Source organism: Delphinapterus leucas, chromosome 4, assembly GCF_059928025.1.
Source record: "Delphinapterus leucas isolate spDelLeu-1000000601 "Yukka" chromosome 4, BTC_Dleu_Yukka2, whole genome shotgun sequence".
Taxonomy (NCBI): domain Eukaryota; kingdom Metazoa; phylum Chordata; class Mammalia; order Artiodactyla; family Monodontidae; genus Delphinapterus; species Delphinapterus leucas.
Window position 1 is genome coordinate 5,288,409 of NC_143132.1, and position 20,486 is coordinate 5,308,894.

At 40.7% G+C, this 20,486-nt stretch overlaps 1 protein-coding gene across 1 annotated transcript in view; it reads left to right on the plus strand.

Annotated features, from left to right (window-relative positions):
* Positions 1–20,486, plus strand: part of DSCAM (DS cell adhesion molecule) — a 189,532-nt gene that overhangs the window by 151,982 nt on the left and 17,064 nt on the right. The window contains exon 11 of the mRNA XM_089910069.1: positions 9,521–9,640. Coding sequence (XP_089766195.1) covers positions 9,521–9,640 — 120 coding nt within the window. The remainder of the gene's footprint in view (positions 1–9,520; positions 9,641–20,486) is intronic.

The following is a 20,486-nucleotide window of genomic DNA, read 5'->3' on the forward strand; positions in this document are numbered from 1 at the left end:
CTAACTGCCAGTCCTTGGGGTAGAGTCACTGGGATGATGAAAGCTCATTTCCTCCCATTGAGAACTCCTGCTCCAGTGGGAATGAGGCAGATTCCAGAAGGGAGGGAGAAATCCTGAAGGACTGGAAAATATAGCAAGTAGTTAAGAGGAGAGGAAGGAAGACATCGTGTTCCTGGAAGAAGGTCTGTTACTTGCAATGGCAGGAGGGCTTGACAGGGCAGATACATCTGTGTCTGGGGGAATGGTGTGCAAAATGGCAAAATGAAGAAGGGTGAGACTTGAGAGCTAAGTCTGGTCCACATCTTGAAGGCTTTCTGTCCTATGAAAGAGGTCTGGAGGGCATGGAAATTTATGCAGCGTTTTAAAGCAGAAAAATCATATGGTTCATGGCAGGACGAGTCACACATTGGAATAAAATGAGTCTAGGTAGGATGCCTGAAGGGGAGGTCTTTGTAGTCCCCATGAGAAGTGATGATGGCTGGCGCTAAGGTGGTCAAAGGATGGGCAAAACAGAAGATGCTTGGCAGGATTTAATGGCCAGTTGTGTGAGGGAAATGTGTGAGGGCAATATTTGAGAAGCCTTGAGGACAGACGTGCAAGAATTCTGGCCAAGGACTGTGCTGGGTGTTGGGTTGTGGAGTCGCTCCAGATGTAGAACATTTCACCAACTCATCTGTTTCCCCTCTGCCCTTAGTACACAATGATTGGAGCAGGGCACTTTCTCCCTGCATGACTAATGCCTGCCGTGGGTGACAGCCTCTCTTCTTGTATAGCTAGAGATCAGGCAGCTGCTCTCAGAATTTCAAATTTTAGTCTGAATGGTCAAGAGGTGGAATTTTATCACCACTTCAGCTAGATCACATTCTGGATAAGCTAAATTGATCTTTTTTGGTAAAATGAAGAATCTTATTTATTATTGCCATTTGGAATGAAGAGTGTTCCATACTGCACACTGTAGACTCACTAACTTTGGAACATAATCTGTCCTTTGATTCATGAAAAATATGCAAAGATATAGTTGGAGAAACAAAACCCACATAAAAATAGCAAGCCATGTTAGAGAATAATTATATGGATTTTTATTTAAATCTTTAACTCAAATTAGAGAATGTTTTCCTCTTAGGGGCTTTAAAGTTTTCGGCCTGAGATGTAGCTTGGGAAAAGTAGAAATAGAATAAGGAGCTCAGAGACCTTGAATTTGCCTTGTCTCAGTGAGCGTGGTTGGAAAGTCTCCAAGTGACAGACTGCTAATGACAAGAGCAAAACGACCTCTGATAAGGGAGACGTCAGTGCCGTTTGATAGACTTCATGGAAGGAGCGAGCGCCATCAGCCTTGATGTATAAGTAAGGTCTAGAAAGAAAATAAAAAATATAGCAACAGGGCTTCCCTGGTGGCACAGTCGTTGAGAATCCGTTTGCCAGTGCAGGGGACACGGGTTCAATCCCTGGTCCGGGAAGATCCCACATGCCGTGGAACAACTAAACCTGTGTGCCACAACTACTGAGCCCACGCACCTAGAGCCCGTGCTCCATGGCAAGAGAAGCCACCGCAATGAGAAGCCTGCAGGCAGCAATGAAGACCCAACACAACCAAAAGTAAATAAATTGAATAAATTAATTTAAAAAAATACAGCAACAACACTGGAACTTTCAGTAAGTAAACCAAGGTCCACATTTTTGCTTGTTCATTTTCTATATGACTTTGGAAACATGACCAAGTTTCTCTGAGTCTCAGTTTCCTCATCTGTAAAATGGAAATAATGAGACTTACCTCTTGGAATTGCTGAGAGAATTGAATCAGGTAACAATTGCTATGTCCTTAGCACCCAGATAGTAGCAGGGCTTTCCAGTTTCTCTTCATTTAATGAATGAGTAGAAGGAGGACAGAGGCATTCAGACATATTTTCTGAGGTCAATGAGGGATAAACAGCACCAGTTAAGACACAGAGGCTGTGCCATTATTTATTTTTAACATCTTTATTGGAGTATAATTGCTTTACAATGGTGTGTTAGTTTCTGCTTACAACAAAGTGAATCAGTTATACATATACATATGTTCCCATATCTCTTCCCTCTTGCATCTCCCTCCCTCCCACCCTCCCTATCCCACCCCTCTAGGCTGTCACAAAGCATGGAGCTGATCTCCCTGTGCTATGCGGCTGTTTCCCACTAGCTATCTACCTTACGTTTGGTAGTGTATATATGTCCATGCCACTCTCTCACTTTGTCCCAGCTTACCCTTCCCCCTCCCCATATCCTCAAGTCCATTCTCTAGTAGGTCTGTGTCTTTATTGCCATCCTACCCCTAGGTTCTTCATGACATTTTTTTTTCTTAGATTCCATATATATGTGTTAGCATACGGTATTTGTTTTTCTCTTTCTGACTTACTTCACTCTGTATGACAGACTCTATGTCCATCCACCTCACTACAAATAACTCAATTTCGTTTCTTTTTATGGCTGAGTAGTATTCCACTGTATATATGTGCCACATCTTCTTTATCCATTCGTATGTGATGGACACTTAGGTTGCCTCCATGTCCTGGCTATTGTAAACAGAGCTGCTGTTGTGCCATTATCATAGTTAGCCCGCCTGCTTGTTGCCTTGAACAAATACATGCTTGATGTAGGAAGTGATGGGGAACCTCAGAAGTCCTGGAACTGATTGCCTTTGGGGGTGGGAGACCAGTCTGGTAGCAGTCAGTGGGCTGTGTCTCTACAGATAAGGGAACCCAGGGAAGACCCCTTGGCCTGTCAACTGACCCCCCAGACCCCATCCCTGCTTCCCTCGCCTCTCTTTTTCCTTCCATCCCTATCACAATTTGGACACCTATTAGCTGTGTGATCTTGAGTAAATTCCTTAAGCTATTTTTACCTCAATTTTCTTATTCCTAAAATGGGAGAATAGTCAATAGGGGTTTTCTGAGGGTTAAAAAAAAGTATGTATTTATCACAGCACCTGGCACATAATAAGCCAGCAGGTGGTAACTCCCTTTCCGGCTCTTATTCTGTTTCTCCCTTCCTTCCACTCACATCTGCACGACTTTGGTACATGATTGAGGACACATTACATAGAAGAGGCTGGGGGTAATCCCAAGTATCAGGCAATTAATTAGAATGGTGGCCTAGGGAATACAGTCAAAAAGGTAATAGTGCAATATATTTTTGCAGAAGCTGAAGCAGTTGGGGATAAATTGTGTGTGGAAGGTAGAGGTGATAACTGAGACGTTAAGGCTGAGGTATAGGATAAAAGGGTAGGATTGAAATGGAATTTGGGAACCCAGTTCCTGGTTATTCCTTACACCAGAGTCATATGGCCTTGGGCCATTGTAAAGCTAAGCACATTTTTATAGTTTGGGTCACTGGGAAGATTTACGAAGACTTAATTTAAAATAAATTCGCTGTTATCATAAGAAGTTAAAAGGAAAAACCCTTGGCACTTATGCATGTGCCTCATGACTTACACTGGCAGTGGATGGATGGTCACCCTAATGTCACACTCAGTTGGGTGACCTTGGCATAGATGAAGCCGCTTTGAGGGAAAGGACTGAACTTAATGGCAAAACACGCCTGCCCTTTGGTTCTATTATTGGCTCAGCACCACTGCGAGGAAAGCTACCAACACTGTGATTTCCTATCTGCGATTCCAAAGGTCAGTTTTCTTACACTTCTTTATATCTTATGACGGGTCTGTTGTTTCTGGCTTTTAATGGTGAGCTGGCACACAGTGAAACAAACACGTTATCTAAAAAGCCCTTACTTGACCTTTATTTGGCAGGAAAAAGAAAACTTATACAAGGCCACTGTCTGGTTGCTGTTTGTGGACCCAGTTTATGATACTATATTCATGCTATCATTTTGCTTCATTCATCCATTCATTTTTCCAACAAATACTTGTCAAGCACCTATTTTATAATAGATGCTGTGAGTACTGGGGGTACCATGGTGATCAACACACAGAGAGCAAGTCCCTGCCCCATAAAACTTAGTAACAACCTAAATGGGAAAAGAATTTGAAAACCAGTAGATACATATGTATATGTATAACTGAATCACTTTGCTGTACACGTGAAACTAACACAACAGTGTTAATCAACTATACTCCAATATAAAGTAAAAAGTTAAAAAAACCTTACATTTTTCAGAGCAGGAGAGAGGCAATGAACACACAAATGATGTCAGGTGTCTACCTGTGGTATGAAAAGTAAAGCTTGATAGGAGGATTGACAGTGATAAGGGAATGGAATTTTCAGATGCACAGGGTAAGCCTTTCTGAAGAGATTTTTGAAAAGAGACTTGACCAAAGTGAGGGGGTGAGTCACAGGTCTCTCTGTAGGAAGCGAGTTACAGGCAGAGAGACAAACAGGTACAAAGACCCTGAGTCAGGAGTGGGTTTTGTGGGTTCAAAGTACAGCAAGAGACCAATGTGCTCACTGTTCAGTAGGAGAGAACGGGGGGTGGCGGTTATCTATTCTGGGTATGACAGGAAGCCACTGGAGGTTAATTTCCAGTGTCATAAATTAACTCTTACCTAGACTTTGATCAATTACTATCTTGACTAAATGCCATACAGCAGAGAATGGCAATATTTATCTACACAAGACCCCTGTCTTCCGCTGCCACCGCCAAGTAGCTTCTGGTTTACCTTCAATAAAACTGAATCCCTGTCCCTGTTGACAGTTAGTGAAACCTACATCCATTCTTTGGAAATATATAGCTACTTAGAGGCCATGAGTTCCAATCATAAAACACTGGACTGCACCTAACACTGAAAAATTCCTGTCCTATTGTATACCTGTCCTATTACTCCCTTAAAAACAGCAAAAAATAATTCTTCCCTTTAATAAATAGACCAAAGCCAAAAATCACGTATTTTAAACAACCCTCATCTTAAGCATCATGAAGCAGGCAACTCTCTCAAAGGAATCCCTTCAAGATTTCAGATAGTGTCAGGCTACATGGGTCCCATGACAGGATTTGGGTATTTTAGAACATATACATCTCACGTGACTCTTTTTAGGGCGACAGGAGTATTGCATGTGCACTCAATTATGATTCATAGAAATGTATGGCAACAGTGGCCTGCATTGCCTTTTGGGGATGCGACATAATTATTTGGTTGAACCCATCCCTTCTATCTCTTTAATCACCCTCATCCCCACTGGAAAAGTCTCTCTATTGGAAAGCCAGCTATATTGGTGGATATGTTCACCACAAATAAAGTGTTCTGCAAATAAAAGGAAACCAAAATATAGTTAAAAAAAAAAAGGAAACCAGCAACTTTGAGGAATTATAACCAAGACAATACAGAGTCTTCAGTCTTTAGGTCCTATCATAAGTTTTGGCCAAAATCATGACTGTGCCGACAGCTCTGCATCCTTCCACCTTCAGTTCTGTATCTCGTTGGCCAAAATCCTCCTGCAGTGCTCTGTGCTTTCTTCTGTTAGATGGTGCTTCTAGACCCGTACTCCTCAAAGACCTTGTGCATTGGGGTCACTCTGATCTGAGTTATTAACGGAGCCATTGCTACTTTGGATAGGGTCTGTTTCCTAGTCTTTAAAACTGGAACAATAATATCCATTTATTGATTTGTCCATTCAACAGATATTTGCAGAATACTTTCTATGTTCCAGCACATCGCTGGGATGCGATGGTCTGCAAGAAAGGCATGGTTCTTGTTCTCCCAGGTGTGCAGCCAGATGTGGGAGACAGGCATTTAAACCAGCAACACCAAACATGTGGTAAAGGCTATAAAATGATAACGCAGGATTCTGTGGAGGCACTCAGTCTTGTCCACAGCATCAGAAAATGTGTCCCACACTAAGTGAAATTTGAGCTGAGATGTAAATACAACTAACTGATAATTTGTTAAACAAAGAAATACAGAAGCCTATGTGAAGACCCAGGGGGAGCTGGAGAATAGATAGACTGAAACAAAGCTTACAAGAGGAAACATCAAGAGATGAAGCTGGAGTGCAAGGACCCAAGTCATAAAGAGCCTTCAAAATATTGTAAGGGTTTCAGTTATGTCAAGGGACAATGCGAAGGCACTGATGACTTTAAGCAGGGAAGTCACATCATGTGATTTCTCTCTTAGAAGTATCTTTCAGGCCACTGTGTGCAGAATGCATTCGAGTGGACCAGTAGGTAGCAGGTAGACTAGTTAGAAAGCTGTTTCATAAATCCAGATAAGAGCCAGTTTTAGCCTTGTCTCAGGTTAAGTCCCCCTGAAAGCAGAGTGTGAGGTATAGGACTGGCTGTAGATCACTTATTTGAGATGTAATTCCTGGATCCCAGAGTGAAAGAATGAAGGGAAATGAGATTAGGAAAGGAGGGGGAAAAAATCAGTAGAAGTTGCTTTAATGAGCTAGTTGCTGCTGTGGGCAACTGGGGCTCATTCCTTCTGGGAACCTTCCAAGGCATCACACAGAACAGTTGTTCTCAAAGGTAGTCTCTGGACTTGCAGCCTCAGCGTCACCTGAGAGCTTATTAGAAAAGGCAGTGTCTTGGATCCTGCCTCAGACCTACTGGGTCAAAACTTTTAGGGACAGGGTTCAGCAACTTGGGTTTTAATCAACTCTTCAGGTGATTCTGACACCCTCTGGTGTTTGAGGAGCACAGACATAGAGCACACCTTAGAGTTGCCCAATAGGATTGGAGGATGGAGACGCAGGGCATTTATCCCGACGCCCACCCCTCACTGGTTGCACCCATGAAGGTGAGTGTTTGTTACTTTAGAGAAGGCCCTGAGACAGCAAAGAGAGACTCCTGTTCTTGGTGTGGTGCCCTGGCAAAATGCATGGAGCTGTCCACCCTGCGGTGCTGAAACCAGATGGATGGAGGCACTTCACCGCACACCCTGTCTACCCATCATGACTAGGACACGGCAATGAAGATGAAGAGAATTTGAGGATATGTGACACATTTGCAAGAAAGAATCATCAGTACCTGATACAAGGAGATTAAAGAGGGGCATATGAAAGATAATTCTCAATTTTATGGGCCATTTCCTTCAGTAATTGCCTTACACTTACAATATGTCAGTGGTTATTTTCCATGTAAACCTCTGTGATCGGTTTTTAAATAATATTGCTTTGGCTTAGAACCAAATCGAGGGGAGGGATCATGGATCAATTATAATTAGACATTCTTCCAGAGGAAATGCAAGAGATTAGCTACCCTGCCCATTTGACAAGAGATTCCTTGCTCTTAGCAGAATTTGAGCCAAATAGAATGTACATGATTGCATATTTACCTTCCACCCTGGACAGAATGATTCTGATGTGATGTCTTAAACTTTGCAATCTACCCTTGTGGTTGTTAGATTAATTTTACTAGAAAACTTTGCTCTATAAAATCTCCAGCATTTCTTTCCTAGGAATAATTTGCTCACCATGAGACAGACACACCTTGTCACATTTTTTTTTTTTTTTTTTTTTGCGGTACACGGGCCTCTCACTGCTGTGGCCTCTCCTGTTGCGTAGCACAGGCTCCAGACACGCAGGCTCAGTGGCCATGGCTCACGGGCCCAGCCACTCTACAGCATGTGGGATCTTCCCGGACCGGGGCACGAACCCATGTCCCCTGCATCGGCAGGCGGACTCTCAACCACTGCGCCACCAGGGAAGACCTGGGAACTCATTTTATAGCATTGGTATGGGGATAACATGAATTAAGATTATAAAAGTTGTCAGAAGTGCCTGGAAGATATGAAGTGTTGTAGGAGTGTTGGTTAATTTAGTAAATGCAGGTGTGTCCAGCTTTAACATCATTAATAAACACAGTTTCCAACGTGCACATTATTTAATTAAATAATTTGCACAGCCAATGGGTCTTTTCATAGTGAGCAATTTTATTTCATTTAGGTGGTATTCTGAGACAAATGTAGTCTATAGAATGTAAATATATTTTTTAAAAGTGATAAGGGGGCTTCCCTGGTGGCACAGTGGTTGAGAGTCTGCCTGCCGATGCAGGGGACACGGGTTTGTGCCCCGGTCCGGGAAGATCCCACATGCCGTGGAGCGGCTGGGCCCGTGAGCCATGGCCGCTGAGCCTGCACGTCCGGAGCCTGTGCTCCGCAACGGAGAGGCCACAACAGTGAGAGGCCCGTGTACCGCAAAAAAAAAAAAAAAAAAAAAAAAAAAAGAGTTCCCAGTTTATAGATAAGGAAATCGAAGCTAAGAAACACTTGACAGCTTACACAAGGTGACCCACCTAGAAGTAGCAAAGTTGGAGATCAAATCCAGGTGTTTAGCCTTTGGTTCTGTGCTCTTAGCCATCACTCTGTGTTGTTTCTTCCAGAAACACAGCAGTGAGTCCCATCTCTAGCTGCTTCTTTTGATTTTATTCCCCACTCCTTGGCTGTTTGATAGGCAAAATGATGTTCACTATGGCTCATGCCATTTCAACATGCTCCTAAGATCCTAACTAGTGTAGACTCTAAACTTCTCCCCAGTCCATTTCATGTGGTGGCTGGAATTCCTATATATCTTTAACACATAGGACCACATGTTTGCCTCAAAATGAAGAATTCTGGAAATTGCAATGCAGACAAGATTAGCGTTATCAGGAGTTGTGGAAAGGAGGGGAAGAACTCCCACATTTGCTAAGTATCTGATACATGGTGGACATAATCTATGTCCTCTCACCTAGTCTCGTGACAGTCTCATTGAAAATCCATCCTGTAAGTAGTCACTGATCTGCTGGAAAAGATTTCTGGATCCTATCACCTTTAGATGGTACCTTTCTTAGAAGAATCTGTATCTTCTCTTTAAGAGAAGACTTGAATACTCTTAAAATCACAAGAACAACTCAAAACATTTATGTTCTCTTGGCAGGTATTTTTTAAGCAGAGTGCATGTGTATATTTTGGGTAGGGCTGGTGTTTTTTTCAGCATCTCACAAAACTCACCAAATAAGCAGTTACTTAATCTGTTTGTTTGTTTTTTTTCTTTCAAATTGGTACTCTATAAAGCCTTCATGGCACCTCCCTTCAACTGGTTTCCATAGTCCCTTTTTGGCTCAGAAGGGTACTGATGTCAGAAATAATGGTCTATGTGTCTTTATCAGATTTTTAGGAAATGTTCAATACCATGTTGTGTTCTTTACTGCCTTTAGGAAGAGACTATTAATTCTCCCTTCATCTCCTGTTAGAGGAAGAATAGATATTGGATGCTTTAAAAACATTTCATACCCAAGAATGGATCCCTGAAGATCTTCCATAACACAGATCAAAAACAGAATGTCACATTCCCTTGGTTGAGTCAAGCTGCCACACTCCACAGTCCAGTGCAAAGCAACTTCCATCTGCATCAGATCATTGATATAATAAGAAAAATCACCTGCACTGAAATTGCTTCCTTAATTGGTCCCTAATTACAAATCCTCTGCTTTATTTTCACATATATGTAAAGCATTCTTTGTGCTTTCACGCTTGTTAAAATTCTTGGATTTCTTAAAATCACAGCTTTAATAATCCACAGTCTTGTCTGAATTACTGGTGGCATTTCTCTCTTTTCAGTTCCTCCCAAGTTTGTGGTTCAGCCACGGGACCAAGATGGGATTTATGGCAAGCCTGTCATCCTCAATTGCTCAGCTGAGGGTTATCCTGTACCCACCATCGTGTGGAAATTCTCTAAAGGTATGAAGTTACTTGATTTGCTTGTTATCTACCAAATGTATGTTATATTCTAAAGGATGAGATGAGCATTTCTTGCAGAGATGTTTCTTACAAATATATATGTCCCCACCTCCACCAAGTGTATCCATCCTTCACATACACCCCTAGTAACCCACCTAAGTGTTTTCATTTGGGCCATGAAATGTTCTTGTATAACATGCCCTTGGAAAGACCGGGTAGGGGAGGCAGTTTATGTAAGTTATTTCAGCACCTGGGAAAGCTCTACCTTGACTACCTGGGAAAGCTCTACCTTGACTACCTATGTTGGATGACCATGATCTGCTTGGGGACCCCTGCAAGCCCATACACATGGAAAAACAAGTATAAGTTGTCAGAATTACTCATTGTTGGAAAATTATTTCCCCAGTATTTAGATAAGTAAGGGTAAGGGGCTTTAGAAGGTTAAAATAAAACTTCTGGTTGTTTTATTTACCTAGATACCATAGATATAAAAAGCTACCTATCATCTCCTTGGTAGTCTCTTTTTAAAAGCAAAATTTCACCCTTAATCTTGCTTTCTCTTCAAAGGCAAAGCAATGTTTCCCAGTATTAAGGTAACACTGTAAACATTACATAAATTAAAATGAGCAGTGTTGGAAACTAATGAGGGAACCATTCTAGACATGGTAAAAATAATTTATTTCTATCTTATCACCTTCTCCAGGAAAGTTTCCTTAGCTATGCTTACGAACGTGTTAGAAATACTCTTTCCTTTCTCATTCACATAACTTCCTTCAGTAATTTTTGAAACAGGTGAGGGCCAAATATATACTGATAGGATGAACAAACAACAAATAAATAAATCATGTTTTTTTTTTCCTAACAATCTTAAGACTTAAGGTATATACTGTGTTGCATTTTCTTATTGTGAAAGTAACAGCAATCAGAGAAAAACAAACGGCATACTTGCCACAGTTCCCTTTTGGTGTATTTCCTTTAGGGTGGAGGAGCAGAGGGAGGAAAGAGAGGGATAGATACCATTTGGTTGGGGGGAGAATCAATTAAATTTGTTTTAAATCCCTGAGATTACTCCCCTGTAGCATGCCACATACATTGTCCATGTGAAAAGCACTTTATCCCAAAATAAAAGCCCGTTATTCAGAGTATCTACCCGTGTGACTTTTTACTTGGGGCCATACTTATAGCCCTATGTTGCATTACATGGAAACAAATAGCATCCATTTGACTTAATGTACTTTATATCGATGTGCATGTAGTTTATATAGATGTTACAAACATTTCCCATGATGCTTATCTTCTTCAAAATTATTTCTAATGCTTGACATTGTGTGGATGTTCTTTCTTTCTCTTGGGTTGTTTTCCATTTCTCACTATTACAAACACTGCAGAAGTGAACATCCTCGTGTGTTAGTTCAATGTGCATATGTGTGGTTGCTTTCCTTTTCTTTTCTTTTCTTTTCTTTTTTTTTCTTTTGAGGAACCTCCATACTGTTCTCCATAGTGGCTGCACCAATTTACATTCCCACCAACAGTGTAGGGGGGTTCCCTTTTCGCCACACCCTCTCCAGCATTTATTGTCTGTTGATTTTTTGATGATGGCCATTCTGACCGGTGTGAGGTGATATCTCATTGTAGTTTTGATTTGCATTTCTCTAACAGTTGGTGATGTTGAGTGTCTTTTCATGTGTCTGTTGGCCATCTGTATGTCTTCTTTGGAGAAATGTCTGTATAATCCCTAGAAGTGAAATACTGTGATCACACTGAAGGCTCTTGGTCTGCACTGGACCAGGACACATTGGAAAATATTAGGGCAATTTACACACTGACCAGTAGTATGAAGCTGTGTATGTATTGCACCCTTGCCAACTAGATAGTATCCTTTTTTCCTTAGTCTTTACTAGGTGATGGGTGAATTGTTTTAATTTACAAATTCCTGTCTTAATTTACAAATTTAGATTACTAATGATGTTGAAAATGTTTTAGCCTTTGTTTACAGACCATTTCATTTTCCCATTTGGAGAATTTCTCATTCATGTTACTCTCACACTCATCTCCATGTCTCATTTATTTGAAAGAGTGTTTTTCATAGATTAAATAACCCTTTGTTATGGGTGTTACAGACATCTTATTCCTTCCCATCACTGATGTGCAAATTAAATTATAGAAGCCTTTTTACCTTTGAACTTGATATGCAATTTAAAATCATTAAGGAAAAATTTTAAAATTGCAGCAAACAAATTTTTAAAAGTTAAAATCCCCCTTTAAAAACATCACTCAAAGATAACCAAAGATAAATACTGCAAACTTTTTTTTTAAGATATTTTTTTGATGTGGACCATTTTTAAAGTCTTTATTGAAGTTGTTAGCATACTGCTTCTGTTTTATGTTTTGTTTTTTTGGGGGGCCATGAGGCATGTGGGATCTTAGTTCCCTGATCAGGGATTGAACTTACACCCCCTGCATTGGAAGGTGAAGTCTTAATCACTGGACTGCCAGGGAAGTCCCGATACTGTAAACTTTCATCTAGCTTTTCAGACCTGTCTCCCTGGAAAATATATATACCTGTAGATATACATATAATTTTGTGTTTTTTAAAAAATTGCGAGCATGTGAGTCTTCCTGATCTACAACCTCCTTTCTTCAGTTAATAATAGGCTATGAATGTCTTTCCATGGCAACAAATATGGGTGTTCACTGTGACTTTTTAATGTCTCTGTTGAGTTTATATTCATACATCAATAAATACATCTAACTTCTCTTGCCTTTGTTAGGACTGAATTCAGTGACTTAATGCCACAAGGGTTTACTCCTTCTCATAAGAGGAGTCTGGGAGTAGATAGAGCAGGATTAGTTTTTCTCCCCTGAGTCATCAGGGACCCACACTGTTTACATCTATCTCTCTGTCACTCTTTGAAAGCATCTCCCACCATCAGTCAATGGCTACTAAGGTCCAGTGGCCACTTGCACATTTCCATGGACGATGAAGACCACAGAGAGAAGGCTCTCACAGCCACCTGAGTCAGTTCCCTCTAAGGACCTCTCCAGACTGTGTGATAAAGCAATTCTGCTCATGTCTCACCGGCCAGGTCAGCCCTCGCCACAGGGGTTCTACAAGTTGTGTTATAGCTAAGCATACGGCCGTCGTGACTACAACCCAGGCTATTTCACTAAGGGGGAGGATGGATGCTTGGCAACCAGGTGTGTCCCACACTACTGTTGGATATTGTGTTTTTTCCCAGTTTTTCACTATCGTAAAAATGTCACAGTGACTTCTATCTCATTGATCTCTGTACACGTGTCCATTTTCTCTCTGGTGATAAACTCCTATAAGTAGAATTGTGGTTCAAAGAGTAAGCAATTTCTATAGATTTCAATACGTATTGGCCACTTGTCATCATTTTTTTCATCTACACTCCTTCCCACAGTTTATAGTAGTGCCTGTTTCTTATGATGAGAAATGCCAGGTATTATGCTTGTTTTTTTTAAATATTTTTCAATAGAATAGGGGAAGTGGTATATTATTATTTTAATCATGCAAGTAGCAAAGATGTTTCTTAAGAAAAATTTAGCCTTGCTTATGGAATATGTTTCCCATAATCAAATAGTCACTAAGAGCATAAGTGCAGCTCTATGTCACACACACACACACACACACACACCCCAGACTCATTCTCCAAGAGATGCAATTTAATCCTGAAGCTTCAGAATTCCAGAGTAAATTGCAGTGGTTTAAGGGCAGCTATTGCAGAAATGAAACAATCTTTCCTGAAAAATAATGTTATTACAGTTTTGACCTTGGGTCTGGATACACAAAGTCTAAGACATTCAATTCTGTCTCCTGATTTTTTTTTTTTTACATGAACAAACAAGGCTTCTTGTCAAAAAGAGATTTGAAAAAAAAAATCAGGGTTTAATACCATGGTGGGCCTTACCTGTGCTCACAGAAATCGATAGCTAAGCAAATGTATGTCATTTATAGTGGAGGAAGTGGGTTTCAGTTGCTGTCCTGGGGACCTGGACCATCCCCTTTTTAGCTGCTAAAGGGGAAAGAGGGGCTGACTGCACATCTTTTGCTCTCTGGCCATCCAGAAATAGGGTCACTTCTGACCTCCAGGGATGCTTTGGTCGGAGGAATGTCCAAGGACAAGAGTCAGGGCATGCCTGGTGTAGAGGGTGGGAGAGCAGTGGGGAGTAGTTTATATTTAAAATAGGGTTACCAGAGGAGGCCCCAGAAGAAGGTAATGTTTGAGCAGAAACTTAAAAGAAATGGGAGATGAGCCATGTGAATATCTGGGGGGAGCACTGAAGGTCAAGGGGTCAAAGCCGGGGCAGAAGTGGGTTTATACCTGGAATGTTCCAGAAGCACCAAGGTGGACAATGGAGCTGGGTCCTGTTCACTCATTGCAGTGGAGTGAAAGGAGGTTCTTGAGGTCCCAGCAGCTCAGATTCCTCATCGATGGCCTTAAAGATGTGGCTTTGCCTGGCGGGGGTGGGCGGGGGGAATGCAGGCAGTGGATCGGAGTTGTGACAGCGGCACTCTCCTTTCTTCTGCTGCCCTGCGGACACCAGAACTTAGCAGTCTATTGGAGTAATTAAGAGATGCCATGTGCTCTGCCTAGAGTTTTCAAAGGACCCTGTCGGCCCTAGGTGGAAGGCAGGAATTGCAGCTGGAGACCGGTTAGCAGGCCTTTGCTGTGATGTGGTCTGGACAAGCTGTCAAGAGGGGACGAGTAGTTGATTTCTGAACTCATCTGGCTGATGGACTGGATGTCGAAGAGAAAGGGAGCAGTCCAACAGGATGCCCAGGTCTTTGAGGACAGTGGAAGTGCCACTTACTGAAACAGAGCAATGTCAGGAGAGCAAATTGGCCCAGGATCAAGATCAGAAGTTTGGGTCTCATTCTCTGTAGACACAACCGAATTCTTAGTATACGCAATGATACATTTTCTAAGTATCCTAATTTTTTATCAATAAGTGCCTTCTCCGTGGTCAGGGCTTATCCCTTCCACGTTCTGCTCAGCCAGTGTATGCCCCACTTTGGTATCACCTCAGTTCTATGTTAGATTGATCCCCTGCTCAATGCTAGTCCTTTAGCTACAGTTTTCCAGCAAGGAATATTCCAGGTTTGTTCTTCACAATGGCTTGCCTCTTGCCTTTTTTGCACATAAAGTGAGTTTAGCTTGTAGGAGTTGGTAACTTGCATTATTTCCTGGGAGGGAACAGAAGCTGCCTGATTTCTCCTTAGAAACTACTTTTTTTTTTTTTTTTTGCCTGCATGCACCGAAGAGCTGACTTTGAAGTCCAGTAAATGTATAGTCTATGCCTTGATGTTATGCATGTGGGGTCACTTTTCCCCCAGATGTGTCATGTGCCTATTTAATATGTAGATTCAAATCATCTTTTATGTAAGAAAATTCTTCTCGAATCATGTCTGTAAATATTTGTTCTCTTCCGTGCTTTGCATTTGTGGGTGTGTATATTCAAAGTTTATCTCAAGTCACAGAAAATATACAAACTAAGACAACAGAATGAACTGACTTTTTTCCGAGAGAAGGGGATGGGTGACACCTGGCACCAATTTGGGTCTTTTCAAGGGTTAGGGTGCAGAAGTCATCTTTTTGCAACATGTCAACAAAGTTATGGAATTAATTTCCAGATTTGTTCCCAGGTATTTTTGAAAACAGTTTAAGGTGCTCAATAGATTTCTGTCTTTGTTCCTTTAAGATCCGGGTATTCTGCCTCTGCCCAGGAGGTAGCATGGTGACCTGGGTCTCTGATTACGGTGCCATCAGATTCCCTTCACCTGTCTTCCAGAGGGTGTCATTTTCTCTCTGATTTTTTAACTGATTTACTCCCATTTTACTTTATTGGATATCTTCTCATGTTTATTCTCTACATCTTTTTCCCCACAAAGTCTATTCTCCTTTGTGCTCTCTCCAATTTTGCCTTCATTTTTGTGATTTAATATTTTCCCTTCTTTCTCCAGTTCTGCCAGTTCACATTTCATTCTCTCTTGAGCTCTTGCTTCATAGACAAGTAGCTATTTTATTCACAGCTTTCATCTCAATCATGGCGTTCTTCTGAGGAGATTTCATTATAGATTTCTGTCTCTATTTTATTCTTCCATTTTCCTTGTAGTATCTTTGCTAGATCCTGGCTTCCTTTTGAGTGCTCACATTTGAAGAAAATGCATATCCCCAGGAACAGATTGCTTTGTGCAAGTATCTGGTTCCTCCCTGAACCCTCCTTCACTGATCTAAGACACACAGCAGGTCCACAGAAGCTGCTGCCTCACCCGGCCTGTGCACACCATGGTCGCTGATGTCTGTTGCCCCTCAGATGTGCTCCCCGCCTTCACGATGCATACGCTGCTGATGCTTGCCCAGAGCCCCAGCCGTGGTCCATCTCGCCTTGTCTTTCTGCATGTACCTTTTTTTTTTTTTTAACATCTTTATTGGAGTATAATTGCTTTACAATGGTGTGTTAGTTTCTGCTTTATAACAAAGTGAATCAGCTATACATATACATATATCCCCATACCTCTTGCGTCTCCCTCCCTCCCACCCCTCTAGGTGGTCACAAAGCACCGAGCTGATCTCCCTGTGCTATGCGGCTGCTTCCCACTAGCTATCTAGTTTACATTTGGTAGTGTATATATGTCCATGCCACTCTCTCACTTTGTCACAGCTTACCCTTGCCCCTCCCCATATCCTCAAGTCCATTCTCTAGTAGGTCTGTGTCTTTATTTCCGTCTTACCCCTAGGTTCTTCATAACTTTTTTTTTCTTAGATTCCATATATATGTGTTAGCATACGGTATTTGTTTTCCTCTTTCTGACTTACTTCACTCTGTATGACAGACTCTAGGTCCATCCACCTCACTACAAATAACTCAATTTTGTTTCTTTCTATGGCTGAGTAATATTCCATTGTATATATGTGCCACGTCTTCTTTATCCATTCAAACAATGATGGACACTTAGGTTGCTTCCATCTCCTGGCTATTGTAAATAGAGCTGCAATGAACATTTTGGTACATGACTCTTTTTGAATTATGGTTTTCTCAGGGTATATGCCCAGTAGTGGGATTGCTAGGTTGTATGGTAGTTCTATTTTTAGTTTTTTAAGGAAATTCCATATTGTTCTCCATAGTGGCTATATCAATTTACATTCCCACCAGCAGTGCAAGAATGTTCCCTTTTCTCCAAACCCTCTCCAGCATTTATTGTTTCTAGAATTTTTGGTGATGGCCATTCTGACCGGTGCAAGATGATATCTCATTGTAGTTTTGATTTGCATTTCTCTAATGATTAATGATGTTGAGCATTCTTTCATGTGTTTGTTGGTGCTCTGTATATCTTCTTTGGAGAAATGCCTATGTAGGTCTTCTGCCCATTTTTGGATTGGGTTGTTTGTTTTTTTGTTATTGAGCTGCATGAGCTGCTTGTAAATTTTGGAGATTAATCCTTTGTCAGTTGCTTCATTTGCAGATATTTTCTCCCATTCTGACGGTTGTCTTTTGGTCTTGTTTATGGCTTCCTTTGCTGTGCGAAAGCTTTCAAGTTTCATTAGGTCTCATTTGTTTATTTTTGTTTTTATTTCCATTTCTCTAGGAGGTAGGTCAAAAGGGATCTTGCTGTGATTTATGTCATAGAGTGTTCTGCCTATGTTTTCCTCTAAGAGTTTGATAGTTTCTGGCCTTACATTTAGGTCTTTAATCCATTTTGAGCTTATTTTTGTGAAAAACTGAAACCATTTCCACTAAGATCAGGAAAAGACAAGGTTGCCCACTCTCACCACTATTATTCAACATAGTTTTGTAAGTTTTAGCCACAGCAATCAGAGAAGAAAAAGAAATAAAAGGAATCCAAATTGGAAAAGAAGAAGTAAAGCTTTCACTGTTTGCAGATGACATGATACTATACATAGAGAATCCCAAAGATGCTACCAGAAAACTACTAGAGCTAATCAATGAATTTGGTAAAGTAGCAGGATACAAAATTAATGCACAGAAATCTCTGGCATTCCTATACACTAATGATGAAAAATCTGAAAGTGAAATCAAGAAAACACTCCCATTTACCATTGCAACAAAAAGAATAAAATATCTAGGAATAAACCTACCTAAGGAGACAAAAGACCTGTATGAAGAAAATTATAAGACACTGATGAAAGATATTAAAGGTGATACAAATAGATGGGGAGATCTACCATGTTCTTGGATTGGAAGAATCAACATTGTGAAAATGACTCTACTACCCAAAGCAATCAACAGATTCAGTGCAATCCCTATCAAACTACCAATGGCATGTTTCACAAAACTAGAACAAAAAAATTCACAATTTGTATGGAAACACAAAAGACTCCAAATAGCCAAACCAATCTTGAGAATGAAAAATGGAGCTGGAGGAATCAGGCTCCCGGACTTCAGACTATACTACAAAGCTACAGTAATCAAGACAGTATGGTACTGGCACAAAAACAGAAATATAGATCAATGGAACAGGATAGAAATCCCTGAGATAAACCCATGCACATATGGTCACCTTATCTTTGATAAAGGAGGCAAGAATATACAGTGGAGAAAAGACAGCCTCTTCAATAAGTGGTGCTGGGAAAACTGGACAGGTACATATAAAAGTATGAGATTAGAACACTCTCTGACACCATCCATGTACCTTTGCTCAGTGTACACTGTCGGCTGCCCCATCACCTATTTTGTGGTTGAAATTCTAGCTATTTCCTAATTTCATGCATAAAAGAGTTTGAATTTTCTATTCCTCTTTCTCCCATTTGCTTTTTTATGATTTCCAGGAAGAAAAGAAATGCTGTTTTTTTAAAAAAATTTGTTTTCTTTTTTTATACAGCAGGTTCTTATTAGTTATCTATTTTATACATATTAGTGTATTTATGTCAATCCCAATCTCCCAATTCATCCCAGCACCACCACCCGCCCACCCCTGCTTTCCCCACTTGGTGTCCATACATTTGTTCTCTACATCTGTGTCTCTATTTCTGCCTTGCAAACCGGTTCATCTGTACCATTTTTCTAGATTCCACGTATATGTGTTAATATACGGTATTTGTTTTTCTCTTTCTGACTTACTTCACTCTGTATGACAGTCTCTAGGTCCATCCATGTCTCTACAAATGACCCAATTTCATTCCTTTTTATGGCTGAGTAATATTGAATTGTATATGTGTACCACATCATTTTTATCCATTCGTCTGTCGATGGGCATTTAGGTTGCTTCCATGACCTGGCTATTGTAAATAGTGCTGCAATGAACATTAGGGTGCATGTGTCTTTTTTTTTAACATCTTTATTGGAGTATAATTGCTTTACAATGGTTCATGTGTCTTTTTGAATTACGGTTTTCTCTGGGTGTATGCCCAGGAGTGGTATTGCTGGGTCATATGGTAATTCTATATTTAGTTTTTTAAGGAACCTCCATAATGTTCTAATGCTGGTTTTATGCTACCATCTTTAAACCCTTTGAACTTAAATACTATTGTTTATGTATTAAGGTTTATTAAATTTGAACTTTACTTCAGAAAAGTAAAAGAGAAGTAGTAGAAATCATCAGTTAAGAGAGCGGGCTGAGTTCAAACCTCAGACACACACCATCTGTCTGTGTTACTCCAGGAAAATTACTTAGCCTGCATGAACCACAGATTCCTCATATGGGAAGCAAATGAAATAAGGGGAGTAATGTGATGATGTAATAAGATGGTTCATAGAAAGCATTTATCGTGGTGCCTGGCATAGCAATTCGTCAATACACGTCCGCAGTTACCATCATCATCACTGTCGTCATCACCTCAGCTCACACAGTTACCCAATTCTACTACAGCCATTTATTTCCTAGCCCAACCTTTCCCACTAACTTTACTTCCTTTATAGCCTATGAAAGAAATGTGTCTGTTGAAATCCACTTTTTATCCCTCTCTCTCTTGCACTGTCTGTCTGGCATCAGGACCGTGCATACTAGAAGTTTATCTCTTCCTAATATGTTTTAATATCTCATACAACACTCTTCCCCTCATTGTTTTTTCTTTTTCAAAAATGTCCTAGATTTCTCACATGGATTTTTATTTGCATATTTCTTCTAGATGAAAGTTAGGCTAATTTTATCAAGTTCCAAAAAAATATTCTGAAAAATTTGGAACACTGTAATAAATGTAAAGGTTAGCATGGAGAACATCAATATCATTAAACTATTGAGCCTTCCCTGCCAATATCATGGAGAGTCTTTCCATTTATTCAAATCTTTTTATATGCCCATTAGAAATGCTATTGCTTTCTTACTATGGTCTGTGGTAGTGAGTATTTATAAGCTTCTGCTGATAGTTCTTTCTGATCCTCTTTGGTTTTCTGGGTGGAAAGGTGTTACATCTATAGCCAGTTTTTGTTGACTCTCTGCAGCTGTCCATGGCTCTTTCTTTTCCAAGCAAGGGAGAAGTGCTCCTTAATCTGGGGGGAGTTCCTATCTTCTTCCACTCTCTAGTACATAGAGAGGCTGCAGTGGGATAGGACTCCCTATTTCCTGCCTATTTCTCTCACTCCCTCCCTGTGCCCTTCCTTCTCTTACCTGTAGCACATTCACATGAGACCAAAGTTTCCTCAACTCCAGTTTTTCCTGGAGACATCCAAGAATCCATCACTATTTGGTGCACAATAGTTTTGCTTTTGCTCAGGCATCTCCCTCTGTCCCCAGAAAGCTGTTGGAAGTTGTCCTTTTGTTCCCACAAGGTATACCCTACCAGGGGTCCTGGCTGTCCCTTACCTCCTGGGTCCCAGAAATGTCCTCTTTTGTTTGGTATCAACCCATCTGCCAAAACCCTCC